This window comes from Budorcas taxicolor, chromosome 2 (assembly GCF_023091745.1).
Source record: "Budorcas taxicolor isolate Tak-1 chromosome 2, Takin1.1, whole genome shotgun sequence".
NCBI lineage: Eukaryota > Metazoa > Chordata > Mammalia > Artiodactyla > Bovidae > Budorcas > Budorcas taxicolor.
Window position 1 is genome coordinate 62,852,227 of NC_068911.1, and position 21,724 is coordinate 62,873,950.

At 38.7% G+C, this 21,724-nt stretch overlaps 1 protein-coding gene and 1 non-coding gene across 6 annotated transcripts in view; both read right to left on the reverse strand.

Moving 5' to 3' along the window:
• The window catches only part of OSBPL6 (oxysterol binding protein like 6), a 158,544-nt gene that overhangs the window by 22,721 nt on the left and 114,099 nt on the right, over positions 1 to 21,724 (reverse strand). For 2 of the 5 annotated variants that reach the window (XM_052654677.1, XM_052654712.1), the window contains exons 12-17: positions 18,951 to 19,025; positions 12,969 to 13,134; positions 9,527 to 9,660; positions 8,713 to 8,736; positions 2,203 to 2,310; positions 265 to 402 (exon numbers count right to left, since the gene is read on the reverse strand). In XM_052654677.1, the coding sequence (XP_052510637.1) occupies positions 265 to 402; positions 2,203 to 2,310; positions 8,713 to 8,736; positions 9,527 to 9,660; positions 12,969 to 13,134; positions 18,951 to 19,025 (645 nt within the window). The remainder of the gene's footprint in view (positions 1 to 264; positions 403 to 2,202; positions 2,311 to 8,712; positions 8,737 to 9,526; positions 9,661 to 12,968; positions 13,135 to 18,950; positions 19,026 to 21,724) is intronic. The other 3 variants (XM_052654685.1, XM_052654694.1, XM_052654702.1) reach the window with 3 other exon arrangements.
• On the reverse strand, positions 12,563 to 12,705 carry LOC128044072 (small nucleolar RNA SNORA79). Its single transcript, XR_008199050.1, has one exon. It is a non-coding gene; the product is annotated as a small nucleolar RNA SNORA79 (small nucleolar RNA).

The following is a 21,724-nucleotide window of genomic DNA, read 5'->3' on the forward strand; positions in this document are numbered from 1 at the left end:
CTGTTTACCCTGAAATATGAACTGTGCAGGTATATCAGAATAAATCTTGATTCCTTCTTTTTATTCATCAAATTTAAGAGTATTGAGTTGGTGCCCAGAAGGCTAAGGGCTCAGTAAATGGAATCCATATAGTTTGCATGCTTTTGGCTTTGCTACTATTCAGACATCTTATTATGATGTTAAAACCAAGTTCCAAAGTCTTGCTTTCTTTAACCCAAACTCATGGTCAGAAGCAGTTGGGGTTGACACATCCAGGAACCTTACCTCATTCTCTGATGAGCTTGCAGAGAGGAGCACTTCTTGGGCGTCGAAGAACTCAGAGACAGATTCTGACATGGAGAGGCGGCTCTCATTGGCTACTTGCTGTGACAAGGGGAGATTGACGTGGATTTGCTCGCCAGCCTTACAGGAGAGAAAAGTAGATGGTGTGATCGCTTTCTTCCCTCGTATGAATTGGCTATTTGTTCAAATTAGGCAATGAAGTACTAGCCAGATCTCTAGAAAAATTTACAGCATACGTTAAAGGACTGGTGAGCGCAAGCAATTTTCACTTGCAACTGAGTAATGACCACTGCACAGGTTTCCTTTCAATATGCCATTTAGTGGATTGAATAACAGATTGAGCCCCCAAAATACCCTGAGTTGACTGTGGAGACAAGTTCCTTGCCGTATGCTTTGGCCTGTCATTACTAGCCATATTCTAACCAGTATACTACAACTCAAAAAGTATTTGTAGACACCACTGGTGATATGCTAAGAAAACATTCTATAAGACTAATTTTTGAGACAGAATATATTGATATAAAAAGTCACTTTCCAATATGATCATGAATTTTAGCCAATGAAACATATGATTAGAGTATTGATCCTTATTTTAAACTGTATTTTTATTCATACAATGATAGCAAATGATATTGCTTTCAAGAAAGCAATTTAAGTTGCAACCAGAAAAATAGGTAAGAGAACTTACATTTTAAACATCTAGTACATCTAGTACACATTTTAAATTGAAAAGAAGATTCAAACTGAGACTGTCGACTAATTTTTAGATGATAAAATTTTAGAAATATTCTAGATTCTGGGCAGTTGAGGGGGCATAAATATTATCAGAGATCACAGGACCCATGGAAGTGGATGGACACAGGGTCAGTAACTTACATCCAAGAGAAGCTGTCTGGGGATGGTATTTCTTAAGTAGTTAGATAGCAGAACCCTTATACTTATAGATTTCTAGAAAAATGTATGTTTGGTGCAAATATGGCCTTAGCATTAGTTAAAACTCTCCCCTGTTACATGTATTACTGTTCAAAGTATGAATTCTCCTGGCTAAAAATAATTTTATGAAAGTGTTAGTTGCTCAGTCGTGTCTGACTCTTTGAGACTCTTGGACTCTAGCCCACCAGGTTCCTCTGTCCCTGGAATTCTCCAAGCAAGAATATGAGTGGGTTGCCATTCCCTTCCCAGGGGATCTTCCTGATTCAGGTATTAAACCTGGGTCTCCTGCATTGTAGACAGATTCTTTACCATCTGAGCCACTGGAACTACACACTCACGTTAAGTCCAAATACTGAATGTTCTCCTATCCTCTGTTTTTTCAAAAATTCTTCTGAAAAATGAAATAATAATAGCACCTACATCAGAAAGTTGTTGGGGGTATCAAATGAGATAACACATGTAAAGTGGGTTAGGAATACCAAGCACATAGTAAGGATTCACTTGACATGTGTTAACCATTAATTATTAGCATCATCACCAGGAGCTGTAGCAGCACTAATAATATTTTCTTAGCAAGGTCAGGTGACTTCTCTTCTTAGATAGAACTTTTAAAACAAACCTTAAGAAAACTTTAATTTAGCACCCTCTCTGTTAAAAGTATTTGTTTCAACATTTCATGGACCATAAATGATAATGAAGATTTCAAATTAAGAGTGACAGAAAAGTCACAAGATGGAGTATATATAAATTAAATAATCGGTGGCATGAGATGAACACAGGAATAAATAAAAATAGACAACCGATCACCAGCAATAAATGATGTCAAGCTCATGTATATCCTTCACTCCAAAGAACACTGAACTGTCAGCAACACAAGATGTACGCCGGGAATTGTAGTGAAAGAACTTTCTAAAAATAAATAAAACTATGCAGTAGGTGTAGATGCTACAAAGTAAGCATTCTATATCTATTAAAAATGAATCTTACCTCATCAGGGCTAGGAATAATATTTACACTAACAACCTGATCACAAATAATAGATTCTGAATGTATTCTGTTCAACCGGCTCCTTAGTTCAGCATTCTGGTTGAGTGCCTTAAAATAACAAAAACCGCACATGTAATTTCAAGTTATTGAGCAAACATAAAGCAGAACCAGCACACAGGTACACTTTAGACAACAAAGTCTAGGATGCTTTTAGCTGTAACTTTTGGAGCCACCATAGGCCAGATCCCACTAGTAAGAAGGAAAGAAATGGCTCAGAATTAAGGCATTCATTTTTCGCAATATAAGACTACTACTTAGTAGATTAGTGGGTTGAAAAGAGTTCAAGGATTTCATAAAATTGATTCATGGAATTTTCTCTCCTTTATAGTCAGGCCCACTATATCCAAGCCCAGTCTACCACCACATACATATAACATTTTATACCCTAGGATAAAAACTATTGATTCTTTAATTTTTTTTTTCTTTTTTGGTTCCAGTTTCTGAAGTTTGGGAGTTGTTTCAAAGCCAGATGTCTTATAAATTATTTGTAAATGGAATGAACAATGAACTGGCTTTATATTTCTTAGAGCTATATTTTGACCTGGTGAAAGAAAACAGTTGGTGTGTTTCCATTTTCTAGGAGCACATAATTAATACCTATGACAGTACAGATCTAATTCAAGTGTAGACCAAAGCTGCCTTCCCTGGACAGTGTAGACATTGACAAGCATAACTAAGAGCATATCACAGAAAGGAAACTAAGCTATCTGCATCTCATGATTCTTAACATACCCTAAATCAGCATCAGTAAAACACCATCTGCTGTACCCCAGTTTAGTGTGTGTGGTGGAAAGGGAACATATTTACATAAACATGGTCTCCCTATAGGGGCCCTGGGGACAGAGGCTCGTGGATCACCATCAGTGCATGGAAATCTGTTCCATATACAGAAGACACATGTAGCTGAATAGATTACACCAAGTCTCAAGTAAGACACCTCTGTGAGGACGAAGCCCAGTGAAAAGCTGGACTGCTCCTTTCCTTTCCATTAAATCCAGCAATGAGAAAATGGAAGTGAATATTTCAGAATGGAAGATAAATGTCAGGACTTACTGAAGAGGGAAGCTGCCCCAGGGAGTGAGGATTCTGCTTTTCTTCATAAGGAGTCAATGACTACACTAAACTGATACACACACAGATACAACAGCCTAACTCTAAACTTGTACCTATTCAATCACCCAGGGTAAATGACAAAGTGGCTAAACTTCACACTTGCATTGAGCGGTGCAGAGTTCTTGAACATGGAGCATAGAACAGTCTCCCCTCTTTCCTTTCTGCTCAGCTTTTCTTTTTTTTTTGGCTACTCTGTCCAGCTTATGGGATTTTAGTTCCCTGCCTAAGGATCAAACCCAGGGCCTTGGGAGTCAGAATGCTGAGTCCTAACCACTAGACCACCAGGGAATTCCCTCAGTTTTCTTTTTTCAAGGAGAAAATTCTTCACTTACAGCTTTCAGCTTTCATTTAAAGTCTTTAGAACTGTAAAGTCTGTAAAATACGTGTAAAACAGAGTACATTTGGTCTTGTGGGCTGTCAGGTATTGATGGATTAAAGGTGGACACATATCCTACAGCCATTACATTGCAGACAGGTGAAAATATGTGTCCAGTTCGCCGAGCAAACGGATGTGTTAGTGAGAAAAAAGGTGATTACATTTTTAGTAAATAAATCATGTGCTTCCCAGTACCTTACATTCTGCAAAAGTGCTCAGGATCTTTTTCTTGGAACAAAATCTCAAACAGTTGAAATCTGAAACAAAAATACTGCCTCACTCCTATTCTTTGCAACTATATATGCTTATTTGTTCTTTCGTTGTTTTTCTGTGCACAAGTGTCCTGAAAGTCATCTTAGTCACTGCTATAATTAGACCCAGATATATTTTGCTGTCTTGGAAGTAGGAGGCCTTGTTGTACGTTCTTTGACGGTTTTAATGACAGAATCACATCACTTCAGGGTTTCACACAAACCTCACCTAAGGGTTCCTCCAAAGTGACAACACCTTCTGTTGCCCTGGAACAAAGTTAACAAAACAACCCCACAAAAACTCACGGGCAAGGACAAGTAATTTTTTTTTTCCCCCAGCATGTGGGAGTTTAAAACACAAGTTTTCCATTCATAAGGAAACTTGTAGAATTGCTTGCTCTGGATATTTAAGAAAGTTAAACTCCCATGTAATCTCTCACCTCATCCAATATTCATGAAATGTGATCCTGCCTACACACAGGTGTGTGTGAAGGCACCATAAGGTAGCCTCTAGCTGCTAATATCAATAGGACATGAGGTGAAAATTAAAGAAATACTGTGTTCATCATATATATGCAGTGGTAGAAAAATGCTGTTACACAGCACAAAAAAAAGCCTGGAAATAAGTACTATTCCAACTCTGGCAACCCCGAGGGTGGAAAGTGTAAGCAGACGCAGAGCATGCAGCAGCCCGTTTGTGTGTGCCTTGCCAGGGCGGCTCCTCCTTTTGCCTCGGTCACACGGACCGCAGTGCGAGGTGGCTACAAGCGGGCACCATGAGGACGCAGGACCACATTTGTTACTTCCCTCCCTGAAGCTCACTACTGGTGATTTGTTAACACAGAGGAGTCCAGGTGATGGCAGGAGCAATACACAGAGAGCAGCCGAGGAGCCTGTACAGTGGTAAGGCGAGGAAAAAGGAGGCAAGTCGCCAGCCACCAGTGCCAGCCCATGAGCAGGAAAAGCCATGGAAACCTGCGAGGAGTAAGATGGGAGTGGCAGATGGGGTCAAGGCCGAGCGGCAGGAAGCAGCCTCGGCTCAGGAACCATGCCTGCACTCTTTAGTAAGTCTCACACTTGCTTTCATGAGTGAGCTCAGGCCGCAGCACAAACTCTCCACAAGGCACGCTCACTTTCCCACTCCTTATACGCACTCAAGTGCCATACACCCACAAAACACAGCTTTCCTGACCAAGCTGTGAAGAAAGTTCCCATCCTGAAGTTCTGAGTCAGAATGAACTGCCCAAATCCTCACTTTCTTGGCTATTAACTACCATTTTCCCACCCAGGCAGACAATCTACCTTAGAGTTGGGGGGAGTCTGGCATAGCAAATGCATTCTACTGAATGGAACTGTGTGTTCTGGGAAGATTTAAACTCTTCAGATAAAAGCAAAACTGGTTCAAAAAGAGTAAGGATGTGAGTATACCAACTGTCAAAGCTAGAGCTATCAAGAATCAAATCATGGCTAGCTCTTAAAAATCACCTTGTTTTCTATTTTAAACAAATACTAAGATAGTGTATTTGGAAAATGCAAAGAAGTAGAAAAATATTTCTAAAAATTCATATCTTATTACTCAATCAACCGACTTTTGGTAGCTTGGCCTATTTCTTTCTAGTTTTTTTCTTATGCATTTTTCACATTAAAAAATGGGAACCCCAGAAAATGGGAACATATCCTTCGCTATTTATTCTTGGTACACAGATATTTATTTTATGTTGCAAACTCTTCACAAATGTGATTTTAGCTAACTATGGAATAAGTGGTTATTTTTCTACTATCAGGCACTTATGATATTGTTACTGATTTTTGTTAGAACAAATAAAGCTGCCACGAATGTTTATGTGCATATGTTTTCTACTTAGATTATGCATATCAGCCATGAACCAAAGGACCAAAGCATAAAACACTTTGAAGGTTTTAAATAAACATCACCAAATTATGCCCCAAATGACGTTGATTTAAAGTTACTGGATAGCTAAAAAAAAAAAATGTAAAGGATTCTATGAAGAATATCTTCATAAACAACAAATTTGGCCAAGTCTCAGGGAACCGTGAAATTCAGGAACAAATATATTTAAAACATTTACTCCAACAAAGAATATTTATTATCAATGTATAAAATGTTGTAGACAGGAAGGATGATAAATACTATGCCTGGGATTTTAATTATGCTGCCACGTGCCATAAGCCAGTTTTTTGCTTACATTTCCATACATATCACATTTCATTGATTCTAAGATGCACAGTTCTCAAAACTAACACCTCTGAAGCACTGGCCAGTTTCACTGAAAGTACTGTTTTCTTTCTTAGTAGTGTACAGAATGATGGCATATTGAACAATGAATGCCATACTGATTTAATGAAATATAATAACTGTAAATGGAGTACAAGAATCATTGTACTGTTCACACTTGTACGAACCCAACACCCAAAGCATTTAGCACAAGTTGTGCACAAACTCTGGGGTCAGAAATCAAACTAGTAACAGTGACAAAGTGTAATGCACTGAAGACAGACTCAAGTCACGCTGAGTCTTTTACTACAGTGATCTAGGGTGCTGAGTTCACATAGTCTTATTAAGTATTATTTGATTTTGGTGTTTAGTGCATAAAATTATAGCTGACGTGAAATCAAGTCATTTATAAAAGGAGAGATGCCACATAAAATACCTTGTCGTACAGATGTAAATTCAATATCTATGCTGCCTTTCAGGTGTAAAAGTTTGCTTTTAAAGCTTCATGGGAGTAAAATATCAGAATTATGCATGTCTCTGTATACCTATAGATCAGGGATGAAATATTACTATAGAAGAGAAATTCATTACACTGTTCAGCCTTGCAAATCATTACACACTCAAGGCAGGTAACAATTTACGCTGAGCATGTAGTGAAAAATGCTAATTTTATATATTTAATTATGCTATGTGCCTTCTAAAAGGATGATGGAATTTGCCAAGTTGTTATATTTAAAAGCTTTATTGAAAAGCAGCATTTTAACCATTAGACATATATCAAATAGGACTTACATCAAATAAAAAATAAGTTCCAAAATGTTAGACTAATCTAAGAAGTTATTTAAATAGTCTCTCTTCTTCCCTTTCTAGGGGGAGATTTGGCTTAGAAATCATTCATTTAAAAAAACCTGGGTTCTAACTGATGACATTTGAAGAAGGATCAACGATGTCTTTAGGCTACCTGAAATCACATTGTAATGTGAAATTATATTAATATAAAAACATACTCAGAAAAGCTGTCTCAATATACTCCAGCTGTTTCATATCTTGTTCAATCCTAAATCCTATATTTGAAGAGGCACAATGAGAATAATAGAGCTAGCCAACCAGGATGGCTACATCAGTTAATTGTTTCCTATCTTCAATGTCTCCTTATCTGTTAGTTCTTTCCCTTTACGATACAAACAAACTGAGGTGACTGTGAAATTTCAAGGCTGACTTTCAGTCCATCTATCATTTACTGCTAAATCAGATCCTGTTAACCTTTTTGTTCTCGAAATTATCAAAACTCTTTCTTCTTGATCTCAGTGGTCATTGCTATGTAAATTCGTCAGTGGTTTCCCCCGGCTTTCCATTAAAGGATTCTCTTTTCTTTTTTCAGCTTGTCCTTTAAATACTAATGTTCACTATGGCAGCACCCCGATCTCTTTTCTTCTGATTGAAAACACAGTTTATCAACAGCTATAAATTCACCAAGATACTGGGATATCCACATCTTTCTCTCCAGCTTGGGCTTCTCTCCTGAGCCCTAGAGCTCAGGAGAAAATGACCCCACCCAATGGGAAGGTATATACAGACATAAGGATGTAAACACAGCCAAAATGCTGTGTAACACAGAACTGGAAACATGGGATTCTCTAGTGGATAGGGTATAACTCTCTTTATGCTATACTGCTTCTCAGTCATGTCTGACTCTTTGTGACCCCATGGACCATAGCCCACCTGGCTCCTCCGTCCATGAGATTCTCCAGGCCAGAACACTGGCGTGGGTAGCCATTCCTTTCTCCCGGGGATCTTCCCAACCCAGGGATAGAACCCAGGTCTCCCGCACTACAGGTGGATTCTTAACCAGCTGAGCCACCAGGGAAGCCCATTCTCTGCCTTACCAAGAAGCGAATAAAAAGCAAGCAAGCAAGAAACAAGCACATTTTCTTATTTTTCTTAGTACAAGCTTATTTTATACCACTAAGCCTTCGATCATTAGTACATCTGAATCAAACACTGCAACATGGAGGGGAACAAAAGTGTACTTGACACGTTTGCAAGATGACTCACAAGATGCTTCCTAGCCATTATTTTGATCTTTCTGACTTATGATCCTTTGTAGGGTCATGATTTAGTAGATCCATTAAGATGGACAAGGTGTTCAACAGATATATGACAGGAGATCAGGCCAGGGCAGACCATTAAAGTGTGCTTGTGAAGGAGGCCCTCTGCAAACTGGCACCCAGCTGCCGCTTTGAATGCGCAGGCTCTTGAGTTTCCAAGCAGCATATGTGCCTCAACTGACAGTGTTTAACGGCAAACAGCAGAAAGTGTGGCCCAGACAACAGCATTCAATAACATGAAACTTAACACTGAAAAGAAGCTGACAGTTCAGGTACATAGAACACGGTGAGATGGTTTAAGTCTAACTTGCAGGAACTGAGGGAAACTGTTCAAGCAGGAGCTGATCCACATGGAAAACCACTTACCCAGGATTTGCTTGCTCCTTCGCTCTGATCCAAGGCACCAGGAAGTGAACAATATTTTATGTAATCACTGAATTCTCACACAAAATCAACAACAACATTGAACTCTTAAAGGAAATTTTAAAGGTGCATTTATAGACTAAGTGAAGAAAATATTTCAGAGGAAGTGGTCAGTTTTAAGAGAGCAGAAGTGTAGTTTTAAAGGATTTTTAACAGAAATTACAACCTTGAAATATATAGGGATTTGATTAGTATTAATAAGATCAATATAATATATATTAAGTAATACATATTATAGTGTAAAATATATACTGAAATATTAGAGTCTAGATTAAGGGAACATAGACAGGAAGAAAATCCTAAGAGTGCAAATCAAAAAAGAAAAAAAAAAAGTAATAGTAATCAGTAGTTTTCAACAGGTTAAAATGCATCATAAGTAGGATAAATACTAAGTGTGGAAGATCTGGTAGATTTTGTCCGATGCTGGATTGGACACAGTCTGGAACACAGTTTAGATGTGTAGGTAAATCATGTATAAATGCATTAGTTTTTAAAATCAGGGATGGCCTTATAAGACCACAGACGGGCATTAAAATCAGCCAAAATAGAAATTATGTTTGCAAGCAAGTTTGGTTGATTGTCACTCTTACCTTGATCCCTTTTGGAAGAAAAGTGATACAATTTAATACTGACACTGTGATGGCTTGGGAGAATTTCAGACAAATGTGTCATTACCATGATGGACTGTCTCCACCCCCATCATTGGCTTGGAGGGTTAGGAATGTGTCCTGAGAATGATACAAACACTCTCATTTACCTGCGACAGTGACTGTCGGAGTCGTGCCATCTGTGTGCTGTGGCCTTTATTGTGATCCTGCTCAGAAACCATCTGCTTAAGCTTCTCCTTCTCTATAGCTATGCTATTAAATGCAGACTTCAAGAGAGAATGCACTGGGTGGGGAGAAAAGTTAAGAGACAAGGATCAAATGGATCCAGAAAAATAACAGAATTATAAACGTCTCAGCACTTGTAACTCATTCATGAATATTTTCTGGAAAGGTTATGTTACAATCTAATTGAAAGTCAGCCTTAAAATGGAATCTACCAGAATATCTAAATACAAAACAAATATGGGAATGGCAATTAATCAGGATGAAAGTTTTAGCATTTCATACCAGATAAGTCAACGAAGACCTGGAAGCAGCATATAAAATACCAATTATTAAATTCAATACTTAGAAACTAACCTATAATTCTTAGAAGGAAAAGGGAACAAGTTTTACTCTGCCACAGTTGATAATATTTGAGCAGTTATGTGTACAATGAAGTCTCATGCAAATAATTTAGAACTATCAAATTATCTCCCCAAAGTGTGCATCCAAAAAAGGGCATTTTATGAGTCTTGCAAATATAAATCAAACAGCTGTTTTAGAAGTTGGAGCTAGTTCTTGTTGTGGTAGGAAATAATTTGGTCTTTTTAAAAAATATTTATCAGAGTATCATTGATTTAAAATGTTGCGTTAGTTTCTGCTGTATAGCAAAGTAAATCAGTTATATAAATATACATATATCCACTATTTTTTAGATTCTTTTCCCATACAGGTCAATACTGAGTACTGAGTGGCATCCCTTGTGATATACAATATGCCCTTACTAGTTACCTATTTTGTATATAATAATGTGGATATGTCAATCTCAATCTCCCAATTTATCCCTTCCCTCTTCCCCCGCTGGTAACCATAACTTTGTTTTCTACATCTGTGACTCTACTTCTGTTTTGTTGAAATGATTTGGTCTTAAGAATAATACTTGCATTACTTTCTCAGCCAAAACCATCATGATATCAAAAGTGCTTTCAAAGAGTACAAACTACCAGTTATAACATGAATACGTTCTGGGAATCTAAGCTGCAGGATGGTTATAGTTAACAGTACCGTATTTACCTGAATTTGTTAAGAGAGTAGATCTCAAATGTTCTCAGCAGAAAAATGAAATGGTAATTATGTGACATGTTGGAGATATTAGCTATCCTATGGTAGTAATTATTTTGTAATATATAAGTATGTCAAATCAACATATATACTTGAACTTATATAATGTTACATGTTCATTTTATCTCAATAAAGGTGGAAATAAAGTAAAATAAAATAAAGGCAACTAAAAACAACCTCCACCCTCATTTCTGCATACCTAACAACAGACATTTGTATGTCTGGCAATCTTTAATGTTGAAACACAAAAATGTTGAATTTTCAACTCTTATCTTTATAGTAACAATTTCTGCAAAATGTCAAGTCTTCTAAAATAGGGATTTCCTTGTAAGAAAAAGGTTATTTTTAAAAGAAGTGGAAAAAATGTAGCAGAAAACAGGGACCAGAATTAAACGGTAAAAATAATGGGATCATAAAGAACGTACAATTCATTGATTTACGCGCTACATTCTAGTTGTCATCAATTTTAAGGTAATAACTTGATAGCTGAAATACATTAACCCAACTAGCAGCTCTAAAAGTGGATTCTCATTCATTTCAAAATCCATAATTTCTCCTAAAGAGTTCACTCAATAGTCATATAAAAGCCACCTTTTTCCCCAAGCATAGCTGAAAAGAAAATATGCTGTTTCAACAAAGGCTTTACAAGTCTGTTGAAACCTGGATTACCGAAAAGCCTCAGGAGTGCAACCAAATACACAAAGCTTTCCTGGGGGTACCTTCAAATTTATTCCTCTTCCTTTAGAAGCTGTGCTATATTTAATTCACACATTTGTTGCCTTATTTTACCTGTTCCTACAATCTTGCACTGAAAGCAAAAGTTACTGGCTTCCTGATCATAAACCTACGCTGTTACATAAATAATTTAGCATTGCTCTAGTCTAATGACATGATTAGCATTCGGCCAAGACGTAATAAAAATGTACAAGGAGTAAACAGGTGAAAGAGAGTTGGCCTTACAGAATCTCAATTGAAAAATCTGTAGAAAAAAAGGGTGGGTGGGGGGAGAAGCTTTACTTCAGTTACTTCAGGATGGTGGAATGAAAGAAATCTCTGGCAGCACATCTTTGCTGATGGTTTGCGAGTATGCACCTTTGCTGTTGACTTCAGCTTTCTCAGAAATACCCTCAGTGTGCACCTCTTCTTTTCCCAAGTCACCAGGCATTTGAATATTATGGGGGGTGGTACTTGAGATGTTCCACTTAACACACATTTTCAAGAATATTTTATAACCTATTGCCAGCAGCCCCAGAGGAAATAAATGTGAAAAATTCATCATAAGGTGTTAGTGACTGAAAACAACACAATGTCTTTCTCCTAAAGATTATAATTTCAAAAGACAATGACTAGGAAGGCACTATTATAAGGTAAAAAATGAATTTCAGTGGCTGAAATTTAGATACTTTAGCATTAAGGGGAGGGAATTAATTTAGGAGCTGTGGCTCTTCCTGGTGAACTAGCAGTGAAGGGACCATGCTTCAGACCCAGAGTTGGCCACTTCCGTTGCAATCCACTCCACTTGGAGGCCTGAGCTGCTGTGGAAGGGGAGGGGAGAGGGACAGAGTTGTGTGCAGCCTCCCAGCTGTCCAACCAAAGTGCCAGTGAAGCCCCCTTGAACCATTCAGCCAGGCTTCCAGCTGAATACCACGGAGGGAGGACAGAGGAACTGCTTAGCTGAGCCCTCTTGATTCCTTACCCACAAACTGTAAAGTAAAATCAGTGAGTACAATTTAATTAAAAAAAAAAAAAAAGGTTTCAAACAGAATCTGCTAACTCACAAGTATGTATGACATGATAAAAAAACAGATGCTGAATAGTATTGTGGGTTCGTCTGCCTAGCATAATATCTTATTTTTCTCCCTAAGTGTTTGACTTTGCAAATTCAGAGAATCAGTAGATAATCCCATTACCCTAATATTCTCTGAGTGAAGAAAAGTCAAATTTTAATTTATGATGACCTAAAAGCCTAATGCCAAGCTTGAAGGCAATAGGAGGAACATCATCAAAGATATTACCCTTTTAGTCTTTCTGCCTTTTCTCACCCTCAATAATACTTTCTTTCCTCAGTCAAAACTGAAACCCTATGATGTGTGTTTTTCCCAGGAGGCAGTCATCATATCCCACTGCGTTTTATCTACAGAACTGCAGTAAGTATATGAACCTTTTGACCTTGCCACCATGACCACCTAGACAAGGGTAAGAGAATGAATGGCAACTTCCCATCCAGGAAGAGAGCCACTATAGAGGGCACATTACATTTATTGTTACCTTTCTGCGCAATCAGACAAAATTCTTCTTGAAGCTTTGTATAATCCGTTGAACTTTCCAGAGGGTCTGTGAGGTGGCTAGGAGGGGTCTGAAATTCAATATCTGCACAAAGGTTGGGGTTGGAGGAATGCAAGCGAACTGGGGACATGGTGGCACTGAAAGGAACCTGAAAAGGGAGGACACAAATGATTAAAGAGCAGCAGCACACTGTCCTGCAATCTCCTACACAGAAAAGATGCATCCTATTCTCCAACATAATAGACTCCTCTCTGATGACACACTTGGAGACAGTACTCATCTCTTCTGCAGGTGGTTCGGGTGGGAAGGAATCTCAGTTTCCCATAGTTGATGTAGTACTGCTACTGACTCACTGGCTGCTCACTGTCACAGGGAGAGACGATGACAAAATGACAGGAAGAAAAGGCATAATCCCAGACAGGCTTCAGCTCTGAACCCACTGAAACAATACTGGCAGAAAGCCATCTAATCTGTGATGTAGCTGACCTTCTCTCACAAAGTCTGGGTATTCAAGTCAGAGGGCTTTTTATGCTGACTTCTTTCTGAGCCTGGAGCAAGAATTCACTGAACAGGTAAAAATTCAAGAGGTGCATATACAGAAAGATTCACTTGCTCCATTGTCATCAGATAAAACATAAGTTTAATACTACATATAATAATGGCTTAAAGAGATCTGCAATTAAATTTGAAATTGACTTATCAAAATACATCTGTAAATGAAATATTATATAAATTACTACAGTTACTTTGTATATGACATACAACTCTGTTACATACATGAACGTGGCTTATGAACTGGCCAAAAAGCATTAAGTAAAATAAAGTCATACTACTATCAGTTCAGTTCAGTTCAGTTCAGTCTCTCAGTCGTGTCCGACTCTTTGCAACCCCAGGAATCACAGCACGCCAGGCCTCCCTGTCCATCACCAACTTCCAAAGTTCACTCAAACTCATGTCCATTGAGATTTTGCCGAATGGCTAGAAGTTTCCTTGCCCTTGGATTTGGACTAGGCTTCTGATGGGTGGAGGCAAAATACTCCTTCTCTCTCTTTCTAGAAGCTTCTACCTGGTCATTACAAATGCTGTCAGCCAACCATTCTTGGAGAATGAGAATGCCAATTCCTTTTATAAATCAGATCACCAGTAAACTCCCCTAATTCTTACTACACAGATATGCATTCAATTACCTTCAAGAACCAGACTTAGATGCCTCCACAAGCTGAATTTTGTATAAATTAAAAGCTAATTCACATCCTCTATCTAACAGAAAATACGCTGTAGGAGGAAGGAACCAATATTTTGTCTGATGCATAGGTATGCTAGAACCTCTTCCTTCCCTCATTTTTTGACTTAGCTTTAAATCTCATGTTAGAAAAAGGGAGGCGAAGGGGCAAGAGGGAGCAAGCAAGCATGTGCACAAAAGACATAGAGGATGGAGGGGAGGGAGAGACCCCTAAAAATCTAACCTGAGCTGCAGTTTGTGGGTCTGGGTGATGGCAGTTGAGGCTTAAGAGGGTCCTTAGGCTGCAGCTTGGTCCTGGCAAGGAGTTATTTATCTCAAAAGACATTCAGGCTTCCCAGGAAAGAAAGAGGGAATGAAGCTTTTTCCCAGATTCAGCTAACTTAAGCATGGTACTATAGGATATCTGAAGCATTTGTTATCTGGAGACATCAGAGTAACTCTCATCCTCCATGGGGGTCTTGGCTACACTGCACTGGGAGATGTCAACAACTTGTTTATCTCATTAGGAACTTAATTTCTGACTCTTCCAGAGAACAGATACCAAAGTGCAGATAACCCATTTGAGAAAATGGAGTCCTTGGGTTCAATAATTTGCTGGAATCCTATCCCGGCAACTTTGTGACAACGCTTGAGGTTTTCTAGGACATCTATAAGGGAATGGGATGATTTATGCAGAAGAATGTTTGAAGATAGATAAAGAAAACTGCTGACCATAACTGTGGTGATGTTAAATCTATTAACAGAAAGAGCAGAGAGCCCAAGGCCCTCTAGGAGGGACAGAGAGAGTCCATGGAAGTGCTGGTGATGAGGAGGTCAGGGGCAGAGACTGTGACTTGAGGTAACAGACAGACCAAGGAGTTTGCAGATTTAAGGATGTGGTTTCAGGATACAAGGAACCAGGAGAGCATTTGAGAAAAAGAAATGTAGGTGTTTGATGGCGGAAAAATGAAATGTGTTGAGGATCATGTGAAAGGGTTTTATCTGCACTCAGGAACCCTAACACTCTAGGGACTAACACTGTGTAGGAGAGTGGTCTCCTCCCTTGAGTGGGTAGGGAGGCTGAGGGAGAGGTGGTGATGGGAGGCCCAGGTGCAGCGGAGGCCTAGGGAGTCCAGTGAGGACCCAGACTTGGTCCTAAGATAAAGGCCTCTCTATTAAAAGTTCAGTCAGACGCTGAGAAGAAAAACATGGCAAACAAGGGCAAGAAAGAGAACACATAACAACAGGTATAAGGAAGACACTGAGAATGCACAACTCACAGAGCCCAAGCAAAAGGTCTTCTGCTGCGGTTACTCTGCATCACGTGCACAGGGGTGCCTGTGGGGAGCACCAAGTGCATGGGGAGGCACTGGTGTGTCTTTTCCATCCCCCTATTCTGATGGGTCTCACTGATGGCGTAAGTGGGCCATCACGGACATGCATGCTAAGAATCAACAAGAACAAATCTCAGAAACATCTTGGGTGTACTTATCTTTGGGAGCAACCTCAGCTGCCCTAACACATCTGAGTTGGGCAAGGAGAACAAGTGACTGGAGCCTCCTGGGAGAATTCCAGATAAAAAGCACCAAGCAGGATAGGATAGACTCAAAACATGTGGGCTAAGTTCCAGATGTTCAAGTTGGTTTTATAAAAGGCAGAGGAACCAGAGATCAAATTGCCAACATCCGCTGGAATATCAAAAAAGTAAGAAAGTTCCAGAAAAATTTCTGGAACTTTCTATGTCTGCTTTATTGACTACGTCAAAGCCTTTGACTATGTGGAGCACAATAAACTGTGGAAAATTCTGAAAGAGATGGGAATCCCAGACCACCTGACCTGTCTCTTGAGAAACCAGTATGCAGGTCAGGAAGCAACAGTTAGAACTGGACATGGAACAACAGACTCGTTCCAAATAGGAAAAGGAGTACGTCAAGGCTGTATATGGTCACCCTGCTTACTTATATGCAGAGTACATCATAAGAAACGCTGGGCTGGAAGAAGCACAAGCTGGAATCAAGATTGCCGGGAGAAATATCAATAACCTCAGATATGCAGATGACACCACCTTTATGGCAGAAAGTGAAGAGGAACTAAAAAGCCTCTTGATGAAAGTGAAAGAGGAGAGTGAAAAGGTTGGCCTAAAGCTCAACATTCAGAAAACTAAGTTCATGGCATCTGGTCCCATCACTTCATGGGAAATAGATGGGGAAACAGTGGCCGACTTTATTTTTCTGGGCTCCAAAATCACTGCAGATGGTGACTGCAGCCATGAAATTAAAAGACGCTTACTCCTTGGAAGGAAAGTTACGACCAACCTAGACAGCATATTGAAAAGCAGAGACATTACTTTGCCAACAAAGGTCCATCTAGTCAAGGCTATGGTTTTTCCAGTGGTCATGTATGGATGTGAGAGTTGGACTGTGAAGAAAGGTGAGTGCCGAAGAATTGATGCTTTTGAACTGTGGTGCTGTAGAAGACTCTTGTGAGTCCCTTGGACTGCAAGGAGATCCAATCAGTCCATCCTAAAGAAGAACAGTCCTGGGTGTTCATTGGAAGGACTGATGCTGATGCTGAAACTCCAATACTTTGGCCACCTCATGTGAAGACTTGACTCACTGGAAAAGACTCTGATGCTGGGAGGGTTTGGGGGCAGGAGGAGAAGGGGACGACAGAGGATGAGATGGCTGGATGGCATCACCGACTCGATGCAAATGAGTTTGGGTGGACTCCGGGAGTTGGTGATGGACAGGGAGGCCTGGAGTGCTGCAATTCAGGGGGTCACAAAGAGTTGGACATGACTGAGTGACTGAACTGAACTGAACTGAATTTTAGTTTTGGGAGGAGGAATGACAGGGAGTTAAGGGGAACCACTACAGTCAAAGGCACAGGAGGGCTGAGTAGCCAGTGACAGGTCGCTGAGATGTGGGTGAGGAGGCCGAGGAGGCAGAAATGATTTTGTTAGATCCTGCTAGATGTTGTTCTGCTCTGGTATGGAATTAAAAGTACAGATCCTAGAGGGTTTAAGAGTACCCATTCTCTCTATTTATTCCTGAATATATGACTAAACGTGCCAGCATTGCTCATTAGTTGCTTTAAGTTATTCTTAATCTCTGTGGTCACAGTTACTCTGGGGGGAAGGTGAGCATTAATTCTTCCATCTTTCAAAATCTTTTTCTCTTGCACTTCCAAATAAAAAAAATATAAACCTATTCTATTCAAATAGGTTCTAATTTCAGTTTTATTATATTCATGATATATTTATCTACAATTAAAAAATGAACATAGTAGACATACAATCACTTCCTGCATGCCATCTTAGAAATATATTATTTAAGGAAACATTTGTATTTTCTGACCTTGTATTGACTGACCTTTCCTTTCCATACTGAGATATTGTTCTCTAATAATCATTTGGATTTCTGAATTTTGTAAATGAAAGGTTACATTTAAGAATTTTAAAATTGATTTTACATGTATTTATTGTCAGAATTTGCTACCATGTCAGTATTAGATACTTTATTCATCTTTTTTGAATACATGTGTAAGATAGCCACTAACTATGAAATCAATTTAAAATATTTATTTGTTCAAATATTCACAGAACTGTGAGTTTCGGTCACTTCTCTAATAAATTTCAAGTCACTAGTTCATTTCATAATCAAAATCATTTCTGTCTCTCAAACAATCCAGCTAAGTACCCAGATATAAATCAAGAGTCAGTCACTAGTTATGAAGCATAAAACCAACAATCCATACACCAATATCCATTCTCCTAGAAAGCAACCAAAATCTTTTCATATTTTTCAGCAACGTTAGTCTGAAAATACACCAGCAGCAAGAGCAAGACTATAATCCAGGAAATATTATATAATAGCCAAAAAACTAATGTTTGCTATGAACTCAGAACTCTGTATTTATAAAGTTGATAGGTGATTATGATTAAGCAAATATTAAGATGTATTTTTATCCAGCATATGGTTCTTGTGTTTACATATTCTATTTCATATTCCATGTGGATAGTTCACTATTCTAAGCAGGTTTTGATTATCTGCCTTATCTATCTCAATACTTCCTCTATCTGCCTAATATCCATACTATTTTCTCTTAAAAAAAAAAAAAATCTAGATGTGAATTAAACACCATTTAATTTTGTGGTTTTCTCCTTTCCACATTATATTTTCTGATTTTCAGCTCAATATTCTTTCTAGAAAACAATTTTCCTTTGCTAAGTGTAAGTAGCCATTGAGAGATAGCATCAAAATTCACCTTTTTGTCCCCTCATTTCTTTATTCTCACACCCTTTTCAAACAGTCACATTGCGACCAAAAAAGCACAACTTATGTCTGTAGTAATTGACTTTTCTTAGAAAAACCGAAATCAGTTAGCAAAAGTTCTAAGATCAGGATGGCAAAAAAACAAACCAAACAAAAACCAACCCCCCAAAAAACCCACACCATGTAAGAAAATCCCACATACATCCTTGAATTTAAACTGCTTCTAACACTGAGAGTAGAAGCAGAGATCTGGATTACATGATAGTTTTCCGTTGCAAACCCAAACACCTGTGTGCGTGAGACACCCGCCACGCAGACAGTCTGGGAACATGTGTGAGCTCCGCCAACCCAGGAGGGCCGTGCTGGACGCCATCCCCGCCAGGGGCGCCATTAGCACAGGGGAGTGAATAGCTAGTACACAGTTTCTCATTCTCTTTAAACATCCACTGGAGGTGGAAATCCACTCACTGTTGTAGCCACTGCTGCTGCTAGCCTCTGCCGGCGCCGAGTTGTGCTGAACTGGCCCTTCGCAGATGGCCCTTCCTGACAGTGAATGAGAGGAGAGGAGGGAGGAGAAAACACGGGACCGGGGAGGGGGAGATATGGGAGGATGAAAGATAATCAGACAAAGGAGAGGGAGATTTTTTAACTGCAGTTGACTTTTGCTAAATCTTAGCATTGAAAAGAGCTTGAAGGAGCAGTCACGCCATGAGAGAAGTTTAGCACAGCAGACCACCCAAACACTTATCTATTTGCTGACTATTACCCCTACTCCAAAAGAAGATGGAAAGTTATGAAGTGATGAAGAGCTTACAATTTCAAGGTAAAATCAATTTACCTTTTGTTTTATTCATGCAATGCCATGTTATATGAAGCCAAAAGGCATTCAGTAAATGGAAGCAAAGGAAAAAATAAGTTCAGGGGAAGGTGACTAAATAAATAATATGCAAAGGCTAAAACAAACAGGTTGTAATGAAAGCCTTCTGTTGGCCAGGAAGAGTTTTTTGTTTCTTGCTGGGAAGCGAAAGTAAGGGGAAGGATACCAGGAATATTCAACTCCCCACTTTCTCTCCTCCTATAAAGGGAGGGATTCAGTATTAAGTATGGTGTTGGGATTTTCTGATTGAAGAATTTTCCAAGGAGGAAGCCAGTCCCCAGAGAATAGGAAGGTCAACCACAATGTCCTCAGTGTGTTGAGATAACACCTATAAAAATCAACTATGAAAACCTGAAGGTATATGTTTCATTTAGTGATGTGCCAGTAGAAGACTCTTAGAGCTTTTCTTTCTTCTCTTTTTGGTGGACAGGATTAAGGGATAATAATATTTCCTTCTAATCAACTCAACTGTGCCTGCATTTGACAGACCCTGACTCTTCAAGGCTGTGAGAATTAATTTCAGTTCCAATTAGCTGAAATGTTTTCAGAGTCACATAACAGTCAGACTGAGAAGAAACAAACAAACAAACAAAAACAACCAGCATGGCTGTGTTAGTCTTTTTGGACAACAGAAAAATATTTTAAATTCTTAGATCTCCAATTCTCTTCAAATTTTCCAAATTACATTCACATTTCTCTTCCATCTTCACAAATCCTTTGTGTACATATATGTATATGATTATTAAACACAAACACACAAACATAATCTGTGTCAGACAAAACATTTTCTATACAAAATCTCTTTATGCCTACTGTGGTTAAAAAAAATGAGAAAGAATGTAGTTCTACTCTTCAGTGTAATTTGAGCATCTGTGAGATCCAGGATGAATGAATGACAACAGATCATTTATCTGCTACCCCATACCTCATTCTCTCTACTGTCTAGGGACCTAGTATTTAATTCATGCTATTAGCAACATGGGAAATCTAGAAGTAATCTCTTCTCCAGCAACCCTTATGAAATCATTCTCTTCTTGCCATCCTCCATTCGTTTAAAACACAACCAAACTGTTTTACTGCATAATGATGATACCAAGATTTTTATTAGAATCAGAAATTTAAACTTTGGGACACAGGGAATATTTTTCCTTACGGGTAATTCCACAGAGACTTCTAGGACACCTATTGCCTCCAATGAATTACTCAATGGATTCTTGAGCTAGCTTCCCAGTAGCTTCATGTAGAAATGTGGTCCAAATTTTAACATTCACATTCAAATCAATAGTGTACTTATGTAAGAATAAACAGTCAAACATCTAGTTTAACATGTTCTTCATTTTTTACTTTTTTGAGGTCAATTTTTAAAATGATCTATTTTATAATTATCTCAAAAATTACAACTACAGAATGCAAAAGTTCCATAAAACAAGATCTGTAACAACAGAAATAACAATAACCACCGCCACCACCGCCACAAGACAGTTTAGATTTCCTCCATAAATGGCTGGTGGACTAAACATTCCAAATGACAGACAGGACGAAAAATGAGCCATTTACTATGAAAAGCCTCTCATTCAGAGAAAGTGATCCAAGTAGTGAGACAATTATGAGCTCAAAACAAATACTTGGAACCATGAGATGCAGTTCTAATGGTCAAGAAACATTTAAAACAGGAGGAGGAAATACGCATATTAGGGTGGGTATATTTAATCCATCACAGTAAAAATAAATGCTATGCCTTTCTGTAGGTAAAAACCTGATGAGTACTGACATTCATATCAGTCATTGTCATCACTGGCTGATTCTTATGGTTCCCCAGTAAGGTATGATGGTGAAGAAACTTCTGGTAACTTTGCAGTGATAGAGAATGAGCATTCTAAGGGGTCTTGGAAAGTCGCTGGTGTGACTGAGCAGAAAAAGTCTAGGGGCTGTACTAAATTCTGTAGCATTCACCCTACGATCTTTTGTTTTACCAATTCAAGTGGAAGTGAGGTTTTTCTGGAAACGATTAACAGCTTACCACCACCCCTTCGTCTATTTATTTCCACTGGAGTTGGAACTAAATTTCCTACTTTTGAAAGTTTAACACTTTCTTTGAGTATGGGGATGAAATGATTTCAGTTCTCCCCAAATAACTGAACTAGACTCACGAGGGCCATTTTCCCACTCTTTGGCAAAACAAACAAGGCAAAAGAGTATAAATGAAACTTTAAGAACAAACAGTCAACCCCAACGTGTGATATAAATATGAAAGAAGAATATTTTCCTCTTTTTGAACAACTTCTTTCGGTGATTAAAAAGAAAGAAAAACCTTCATCAAACTCTCCACACACTGAAAAGCACAGCCTGTGAATGGGAGGGTTAT